The 10530-nt window shown below is 43.6% G+C and overlaps 1 protein-coding gene across 4 annotated transcripts in view; it reads left to right on the plus strand.

Moving 5' to 3' along the window:
• The window catches only part of AK7 (adenylate kinase 7), a 55133-nt gene extending 46800 nt beyond the window's left edge, over positions 1–8333 (plus strand). For 3 of the 4 annotated variants that reach the window (XM_029238704.1, XM_029238706.1, XM_029238705.1), the window contains 4 exons: positions 1918–2115; positions 4553–4773; positions 7640–7798; positions 8102–8259. In XM_029238704.1, coding sequence (XP_029094537.1) covers positions 1918–2115; positions 4553–4773; positions 7640–7798; positions 8102–8140 — 617 coding nt within the window. In that variant the 3' untranslated portion in view covers positions 8141–8259. Of the gene's footprint in view, positions 1–1917; positions 2116–4552; positions 4774–7639; positions 7799–8101 lie in introns of all 4 variants that reach the window. The other variant, XM_029238703.1, reaches the window with a different exon arrangement.
• The last annotated feature ends 2197 nt before the right edge of the window (positions 8334–10530 follow it).

Below are 10530 nucleotides of genomic sequence, written 5' to 3' on the forward strand. Positions count from 1 at the left end.
CAGAAAATAAAAAGCATGCTTAATATCAGCATCAGTGCTTGATTTGAATGATGAAACATTTGATTGTACAGTAATTCAGTCCTAGGTGGTATTATCTCTCATTGACAAATCATTGCATTTTATCACTGTTCGCCTATATCCATTTTGATTCTTTTCAGATCTGTTAGTTGAAGGAGACAACTTTAAAGCTATACCTATGTGATGAATATGGAAAAATGTGTTAAGACATAGATTTTTCACATGGCTCCAGATAGACCTCTTTGTTGTATACAATCTCACCAAGCAGAAATCTATTCCTTGTTATCTACAGTCAGCCAGTTCAAGGACAGTAGATGTCCTGAATAATTATCTTGAGACACTGCAAAATCTTGAAGTTCTTTCTGAATCACAAAAGAGAAAGGACTTTAAAGAATATATCATCTAGTGGGAAATATGTTTCATCATATTAAAACTCTGAAAATTAGAAGCCAAATATATCACTTATTATTGGCAATATTTTATTAACTAGAATCTTCCATCCCCCCCAATCACTGGAAAAAAAGATACAGTACTACATCATGAAATTCTTAGATTATGAACAGAATTATTAAGTTTTGATCTACATGTCTTAGATCATAGAGCTTAAATAGATTCAATTTCTGGTGAATTTATTGACATAATTTCAATTTAAGTACTGTACCAGCATGTGGGGCTCCAGATGTCTCCTTTCTTTTGAAAAATATAGCTACTCGTGCAAATCAAATGGTGAAGGATGAGCATTGAAATTAAAGTAAAATAGGTCAGAAGAGTGGTAATATCAGACAATGATTATGAGTTTATAGGATCTTATTCCGTGAGCTCTGTCCTCAGCCTTTGTTTTCACTATTTGCTTTCACACGAAGCAGATGAAGTTCACACTTGTTCCACGCCCCCGGTCAGCACCACACTATGGACTCCACCCGATACACTTATTTTTCTCACCCACTCAGGAAAGCTTATTAGAATGCAGTTAAGTGAGAATGGCATTTTTATGTGGCAAACCAATCCAATTTTAGAATAAAAATTAAATCAGTCCCAAGCTTTGCCAGGCTCTTATGGGCAGCAAGTTATTTTCGACACGCCTGGTTACTGATCTGGGCACCAGGGCACTCTGGTCCTGTTGAGAACAGCTCAGGACAGTAACTCGCCTAGAAAGCTTACTACACAGGTCTACACTTTAATTATTCACTCATCCGTTCATTCACTCCACAAATATCCACTGAATTTGTGCTAGGCGCTGGAGAAACAGCTGCTTTTACAGTTTAAAAGAAAATTGCAGGTGGGTGAAATGATCACTGTCATTAATATGATCCGTGTATCAAATATTCGATAAGCATTGGCCATGTTTTACTGACCATAGATGTTTCATAGCCCATGGCATGATGTGAGGGAAGAGCTCAACTCATGGAAAATTAAAATCCCAGGGGAGTCTCTATTTTTATTAAGTTGGCGAATCAGCCATGAAGGCATTTCCCTTATAGCCTTGAGTCTCTTTGGGAGCCTGTGATATTGTACTGGAAAAGTGGCAAGATGATGACAGGTATCATAGGGTTATTAGAGATTTGCATTTACAATTTCTGCTGTTTTTATTTAAAATAAAAAGAAGAAGGAAGGAAGGAAAGGAGAAAGGAAGGGAGGAAGGAAGGGAAAGAAAAATAATAGATCTCACAAAATGCCCACTGATTGGGCTTCACAGTGTGGTCTCTGGAAACATGGGTGATCGGCATGCATCTGTCCTCCATGAGAGGCAGCAAGAAGGCCAACTTGTCAGGCCCTTTGCCGTGACAGGAGATCCCACCTGGTAACCAGACATTCGGTCGAGCAGTGGCCCGTCCACCAGCACCTGCTTGCAAGCTCCGCAGTCACGGTGTTAACTCACGAGCTTCTCCTTCTCTCCAGAATTCGTTTGTTCGCTGGATGCCTCAGATGAGTTCCTCAAGGAGAGGGTGATGAATCTCCCCGAGAGCATCGTGGCGGGGACCCACTACAGCCAGGGCCAGTTCCTCCGGGCTCTGAGCAACTACCGGGACATCAACACTGAAGATGAGACTGTCCTCAACTACTTTGACGAACTTGAAATCTATCCGATACATATTGGTACGAAATAAACTCAAGGATAACCTGCAAGTGGAGCAGGGCTGCCCAGTGTCAGGACCCCCGGCCAACTGCGTGCACGCTTTCATAGGGCTGGGGGAGGGCGGGTCAGTATAACCGTGTGCCCGGGGCCTGGGAAGTCACAGGATAAGACAGAGGAGTTGTCTACTTGAGGATTTGGTGGTGTGGCGGGTGTTATTGTCATATGAAAACATGCGGATATATTATGAAGTTGGATACCAAATTGGTGTTTTTTCTTTTCTTTTATTTTTTTTAATTTTTTACCAAATTGGCTTTTTTTTTTTTTTGCGGTACGTGGGCCTCTCACTGCTGTGGCCTCTCCTGTTGCGGAGCACAGGCTCCGGACGCGCAGGCCCAGCGGCTATGGCTCACAGGCCCAGCCGCTCTGCGGCATGTGGGATCTTCCCGGACCGGGACACGAACCCGTGTCCCCTGCATCGGCAGGCGGACTCTCAACCACTGCGCCACCAGGGAAGCCCCCAAATTGGCATTTTTTAAAGGGCACTTCAAAGATATGTGGTTTGCTGCCAGCTGCTTTGGGCCATTTCCCCAGTGTCCTCGGGGGCAGCGTCCTGTCCCCCTAGCATTGCAGGGCACTGGTGCTCTTCACAGAGCCGCTCCTGGCCTTTAAGACCAGCCAGCTGGCCCCTTAGCTACTCAGAAATCAAATAGCTCTTCATCACATTCCTCCTGTTTCCTGTAAACACTTAACTCAGGGCTGAGCACCCAGCAAGCATCCAGTGAATATGATCTCTCATCAACCTCACCTCCACCATCATTGTCCCTGCCTCCAAATCCGACCTGTTGTAGCTGTTTCTCCTCCCCTTGGCTTGATGGGCCCCTGAACTTCCTTTCTGATTTTCTGGGTCTTGACACCTCTTCTTTGGGTTGGGTGAGAAACTGCTAGCCTGGTGGAAGCTTAGCAGCCAGGCTGACCTTTGGGACCTCCCGGGGCCTCTCTTCATCCCCCAGAACCAGCTGAGACAGCATCTGGATCCTGGAGTCCTGGGAGGCTTAGAGCTCCTCCTCTCCTCCCCTGCCCTCCCCCCTCCTTTTCCTTCTCCTTCTTTTGGTCTTAATATTGACATTAGTCACGTATTCTGGAGCTTGGACATTTTTCTATTCAAGTAGGCTAACTGAAACAGTTAATTTTTTATGAATTGGAAATGTATCCTAGGGATTTGCCTGGTGATCCAGTGGTTAAGACTCCGTGTTTCCACTGCAGGGGGCATGGGTTCGATCCCTGGTCTGGTCCGGGAACTAAGATCCCGCATGCCGGGTGGTGCGGCCAAAAAATTAAAATAAAATAAAATAAAATAATAAAATAATAATCCCAGAATCAGGACTTCCCTGGTGGTGCAGTGCTTAAGAATCCGTCTGCCAATGCAGGGAACATGGGTTCGATCCCTGGTCCGGGAAGATCACACATGCCGTGGATCAGCTAAGCCCGTGTGCTACAACTACTGAGCCTGTGCTCTAGAGCCCATGAGCCACAACTACTGAAGCCCTCGCACCTAGAGCCCATACTCGGCAACAAGAGAAGCTAACACAATGAGAAACCCGCGCACCGCCACGAAGAGTAGCCCCAGCTCGCTGCAACTAGAGAAAGCCCATGTGCAGCAATGAAGACCCAACGCGGCCAAAATAAATTAAAAAAAAAAAAAAGTGTCCCAGAATCATTGATTCTCAGAAACAGAAAACAAAAGAAACCTGGAGGTCACCCAGCTCGGCCTCCAAGTACAGGACTTCCTTCTGTGGAAACCCCCAAGTGAAGTGCCCCAGTCTCTGCTTGAATGCTTCCCGGGGTGGAGAACTCATTCCTTTTGAGGAGGTCCACACGCCCATCCATCCGCTCAAATCAGCGGCGACCGTCACAGCTCAGACCTGAGCCCCAGTCTTGCTCCCTGTGACCCCCAGAGACCAGTCTGATATTTGCCAGTGAGACCAGAAATTCTAAACTGTGCTGGTAACTAGAAAAGGAAACACTCATATGGTAATTTACGCAATCTACCATCACAAGATAATAGTAATAGAATTTTTCCAAAAATGGACTCAGAATAGATTGCAGGCAGGACCAGATTATATATATTTTTTAAATTTATTTTTGGCTGCATTGGGTCTTCCTTGCTGCACGCGGGCTTTCTCTAGTTGCAGTGCGCGGGCTTCTCATTGGTGGCTTCTCTTGTTGCAGAGCACAGGCTCTAGGCACGTGGGCTTCAGTGGTTGCAGCACGTGGGCTCAGTAGTTGTGGCGCACGGGCTTAGTTGCTCCGCGGCATGTGGGATCTTCCCGGATCAGGGCTCGAGCCCGTGTCCCCAGCACTGGTAGGCGGATTCTTAACCTCTGCGCCCCCAGGGAAGCCCCAGGACCAGATTATAAATGTCTGTATTGCTCTCTTCCTCTCTTCTGGTTTTTAAAGATGTAGGAAGACTCGAAGACGCTCAGAACAGACTTGCTATCAAACAGCTCATCAAAGAGATTGGGGAGCCTCGCAATTATGGTTTAACGGATGAAGAAAAGGCAGAAGAGGAGCGGAAGGCTGCTGAGGAACGGCTGGCCAAGGAGGCCATGGAGGAGGCAGAGCGACAGCACAAGGAGGCTGCGGAGACCGCAGAGAAGATCGCTCGCTGGGAGGAGTGGGTGAGTGTGTGCACACGCGTCGGGGCGGGGGAGTGGGTGGGGGCTGGGGGCTGGGGGCTGGCAAGACCATTTCGGCCTCTCGCGCTTCCCATCCGGCTAATAGAGAAATGTCACGGAAATACCCCAGACAAATTTTTGTTGTTTTTTTGTTTTTGTTTGTTTTGTCATATGTACCATTTTTTTTCTTTTTTAAAAATTTCTTTCATATGTACCATTTTTTAAAAGATGCCCCGGTCTTTTGCTTAGGGTAAATAACAAGGATAATAACAACTAGCCATTGACATAGCATTAACAATACACATCGTTGTAAAAGTGTGCCATTTGCTGCCTGTCAACCTGGTGATTTCATTTGGTTTTCCTCCATTTACCCATCCAACTTGGGTGGTCAGCCTCATTCTACCCTTCTTCTCCAAATCACTGAGTCTTATCTATTCTGCCTCCTAAAACAGCACTCACATCCACCTGCAGGGCTCCCTTCTCCTGACCAGGGTGCCAGAATGATGTGGTACCTTCCGGCTGGTCTCCCCAGCTCCACCCTCCATCTCCAGTCTGTTTCCCTGCTGCTGCCAGGTGATCCTTCTAAAATACAGATCTAGGCTTCCCTGGTGGTGCAGTGGTCAAGAATCCACCTGCCAACGCAGGGGACACGGGTTTGAGCCCTGGTCCGCGAAGATCCCACATGCCACGGAGCAACTAAGCCCGTGCACCACAACTACTGAGCCTGCACGCCTAGAGCCCTTGCTCCGCAACGAGAGAAGCCACTGCAGTGAGAAAATGGCGCACTGCAACAAAGAGTAGCCCCCGCTCGCCGCAGCTAGAGAAAGCCCGGCGCAGCAACAAAGACCCAAAGCAGCCAAAAATAAATAAATAATTAAATACATTTATTTAAAAAAACAAAAAATAAAATACAGATCTGGACTTCCCTGGCAGTCCAGTGGTTAAGACTCCATGCTCCCAATGCAGGGGGCACAGGTTCCGTCCCTCGTCGGGGGAGATCCCACATGCCTCTTGGCAGGGCCAAAAGAAAGAAAAATACAGATTCAGCACGTCCATTCTCTGTTTAAAGTCTTCACAGGCTGTTCATCGCTGTTCGATGAAAGTCCAAACTCCTTACCGTGGCCCCCAAGGTCCTCTGTGACCTGGCTGCCTCTGATATCTCCGTGCATTTAAATAAAGTTCCATCTGTGTGATTAACTTCTTCCCTTGCTTCAAGTCTTTGCTAAAAGTCATCTTTCTAATGAGGCCTTTCCTGGACACCATATTTAAAATTTCAACACCTGCCCCACTGCATAACACGTCCTATCCCTTTCTATACTTTTAAATTTCCCTCTTGGGACTTCCCTGGAGGCCCCATGGTGAAGGCTCCTCGTTTCCCAATGCAGGGGACACAGGTTCAATTCCCTAGTGGGGGAACTAAGATCCTGCATGCCAAAAAAACACAAAAACAAAAAAAATAAATTTCCCTCTTTGCATTTATTCTACCTAAGGCAGTATATGTATTTTATATCTTTATCTTGTTTCTTGTCTTTTGGCTGCACATTTAACTAATGTCCATGGCCAGGAGTGGGCCGGACTGATGGGCTTAAGTCCCACCCAATCCACTAGACTGAGAAGGGAGATTTCTTAAATGAAATCTGGAATTATTAGTCCTGAGAGAGGGGGGCTGTATGCTGAGCATAACACAAGTCCACCAGATCAATACCTTCGAGAGTTTCTACTAGCACTTTTTTTTTTCTGTGGCTGCGTTGGGTCTTCGTTGCTGCGCGCAGGCTTTCTCTAGTTGCGGCGAGCGGGGGCTACTCCTCATTGAGGTGCGCGGGCTTCTCATTGCTGTGGCTCCTCCCTTGTTGCAGAGCACAGGCTCTAGAGTGCGCGGGCTTCAGTAGTTGTGGCGTGCAGGCTTAGTTTCTCTGCGGCATGTGGGATCTTCCCCAACCAGGGCTCGAACCCATGTCCCCTGCATTGGCAGGTGGATTCTTAACCACTGGACCACCAGGGAAGTCCCTATTAGCACTTCTATGATTCTGTGATCCTTCCTTCCTTCCTTCCTTCCTCTTTCTTTCCTTCTTTCTTTCTTCCATCCTCCCTTTCTTTCTTTCTCTCTTTCTCTCTTTCTTTCTCTCACTTTGCTTCATCTGGGCAGCTAGAAATTATTTTGGTTTAAGAAGTGAGGTAGGATCATCATCACCATCACCATCATCACCATCATATCATCATCGTCATCTTTTTGCCTGTCCTAGAGGGATCTGGATTGCCTAAGTAATTAAGAAAGTGAACATACTAGAGAATGGACTTGAGGATATGGGGAGGGGGAAGGGTAAGCTGTGACAAAGTGAGAGAGTGGCATGAACGTATATACACTACCAAAGGTAAAATAGATAGCTAGTGGGAAGCAGCCGGATAGCACAGGGAGATCAGCTTGGTGCTTTGTGACCACCTAGAGGGGTGGGATAGGGAGGGTGGGAGGGAGGGAGACGCAAGAGGGAAGAGATATGGGAACATATGTATATGTATAACTGATTCACTTTGTTATAAAGCAGAAACTAACACACCATTGTAAAGCAATTATACTCCAATAAAGATGTTAAAAAAGAAAAGAAAGTGATCAAAAGGGGTGATTAATAAAGATAAATCATGCTGGAAAAAAAGAAGTGAAGTAGGGGTCCAGTTTGTTATTTTCTATATGACTAGGCAGTTGTTAAAACACCGTTTACATATTTTCCCTGTCAATTGGAAATACCATCTTTATCATAACATGATGAACATTTATAGCAGCATCTACTTCTAGTGCACTCTGGGGTGAGTCGTATGAAACCGTTCTTCTTTTTCCATCTATTTATTGCACCCCCGAATGTTCTATTTGTAGAGTAAACGACTAGAGGAAGTTAAAAGAGAAGAAAAAGAATTACTGGAGGCCCAGTCTATTCCCTTGAGAAACTATTTAATGACCCACGTTATGCCAACGCTTATGCAAGGTCTGAATGAGTGTTGTAAGATCAGACCCGATGATCCTGTTGATTTTCTGGTAAGAGATTGAAGGCTTTTTTTTTTTTAATATCAATTTGAAAATAAAATATACCCAAATCTAAATGAAAAGCCAGTTGAGACAGAGAAATTGTGTGTCTGGTTATTTGGGAAATAGCCTCTAAAACCTTCATCACATTTTATAATAAGATTTTTGTTACTCATTTCAAAGGAAAAATTTGTGCACTTTCATTTTTAAATTGTAAACATTAATAGTACAAATTAATGTACTATTAATTCTAAATTCTAAATTTATAGTACATTCTAAATTGTTGACTTTTTTTTTCTTTTTTCTCAATTACAGGCAGAGTATCTTTTCAAGAACAATCCTGAAATGCAGTGAAATTTTAAAGATCTCATGTCATATACTTTTACAGAGCTGGAGATGACTTTAACATTGTAATTTGAAAAATTGCTTTAAAAAATGATTTTCTGGTTTTGGGGAAATTCTTTTTTTCTCCCTGCAAACAAATATTTTATTAAGTAGATTCATTATAAAAAGCTCTATGGCAACGAGTCACTACTTCATTAAAACCATATTTTGAGAGGTAAATTGTTAAAGTATCTGTGCATAGCTCATGGGATAAATATTGATTTAATATTTCATTCTTTGTCTGAGTATTCTGTACACTAATGTTTATAGTAATTTAATTTATAGCATGAAGAAAATCAGACTATGTGTTATTCTAACATGTAAGCTAATGAATTTATGTGATTTGTTATGTCCCCAATACTAGTGGTGTTAGAAATGGAAATAAATTAGAACAGTTTATGCTTTTTGAGTCACAGTAAGTCAGACATGTTTGTTTTCTGCAAGGTTGCTTTTTGAGTTCAAGGTCAGCACCCAACCTATGAGTCAGAGAGAATTCTAAACCTCTTGGTAGAAAAATTCATGTAAAAAGATGAATGATTTTTAATATCTGTGATAATTAGAAAGTTGCTAAATATTTTTAACAAGCTAACTTTACCACTATGGCCTTTTCAGCTCTAAAAATCCTATAATTCCCAGAATTACACTGGATGAGAAATCAGTTTAGGTTTATCTTAATGGCATATATATTTCATTTCTTTAAATAATGAAATCTGAATATAACTGCACTCTTTTTTTGTGTGGCAAAATACACACAACATAAATTTACCATGGCAACCATGTTAAGGTGTACAGTTCAGTGGCACTAAGTACGTTCATGATACTGTCCACTCATCACCACAATCTAGCTCCAGAACTTTTCCATCACCCCAGTTGGAAGCCCTGTACCCATTAATCAGTCACGCCCCATTATCCGCTCCCCTCAAGCTCCTAGCAGGCACTAATCCGCTTCCTGTCTCTATGGATTTGTCTATCCTGGACATTTTATATCAATGGAATCATGCAATACGTGGCCTTCTGTGCCTGGCTTCTTTCACTTAGCATGTTTTCAGAGTTCCTTCATGTTGTAGCATCTATCAATACTTCATTCCTTTTTATGGCTAAAAAGTATTCCACTGTACAGATAGACCATATTTTGTTTAATCATTCATGTGTTGATGGACAGTTAAGTTGTTTCCACCTTTTGGCTGTTGTGAATAGAGCGGCTATGAACATTTGAGTACAGCTTCCTGTTTGAACCCCTGTTGTCAATTTTCGGTAGAAACCTAGGAGTGGAAATATCGTCATACGGTAATTCTGTATGGGGAACCACCAGACTCGTGGGTGTGTAGTAGTACCACGTTGTAACTAAGCATCTTTTCATGTGCTTGCTGACCATTTGTGTATCTTCTTTGGAGAAATCTATATTCGAGTCCTTTGCTCACTTTTTATTTGGGTTGCCTTTTTGTTACTGCACTGTAAGAGTTCTTTATATATTCTGGATAGAAGACCCTTATCAGATATGTGATTGGCAAATATTTTCTCCCGTTCTGTGGCTTGTCTTTTCACTCTCTTGATAATGCCCTTTAATACACAAACACTTTTAATTTTGATGAAGTCAACTTACCTATTTTTCCTTTACTCCACTGCACTATTTTTGATCCTTATTTTAATCGAAAACACTAAGTAACTAAAGAGAATACCTTTTGGACAGCTTGAAATCACTGGTCTTTACAATAGTTACATTTCCAGGCCTTCAGGATGGTTACATCTGGTGACCTTGCTTCTTAGTTCACTGAGAAAACCCAAGCAACCGAAAGAGAACTTCTACCTCCTCCCCCTGCAAACCTACCCCTGCCTTCCCTTCTGCTGCAGAGAATGGCCTGTGCTCCCACCTAAGGTCAGCCTGTGCCCTGAATCCCAGCTCTTCTCACATAATCCGATTCTGCTCCTATAATCATCCCTTCTCTCTCACAGCTTGATTTTTCCCTCTCCTCTGGATCATCACGCTTAGCTTCAAACTTATTCTCCTACTAACTCCCATACGTCAAAACAAGACAAGACAAAAACCCAATTCAAATGAAAAAACCCTCCTAGACTTCCACATCTTCCTCCAACCACGGGCCCAAAATTCCTGTCCTCCTTACAGCCAGGTTACCAGCGACGTCCACACTTCCAAACCTAATCGTTAGTTCTCAGTCCTCATCTTCCTGGCCCTCTCCGATCATCTGACACATTTGATCATTTCCTCCTGAAACCCTCTCTTCCCCTCACCTGAACGTCTAACAGCCCCTCGAACTTTAGCATAGCCAGTCTAGCTGCAGATCCCTGTCTTCCTTCCCCTCACCTGCTGTTCCCACAATTTCCGATCTCAGGTATTGGCA

The sequence above is a fragment of the Monodon monoceros genome, unplaced genomic scaffold (genome assembly GCF_005190385.1).
Source record: "Monodon monoceros isolate NGI ecotype Baffin Bay Population unplaced genomic scaffold, NGI_Narwhal_1 Super_Scaffold_21, whole genome shotgun sequence".
NCBI classification, from domain to species: Eukaryota; Metazoa; Chordata; class Mammalia; order Artiodactyla; family Monodontidae; genus Monodon; species Monodon monoceros.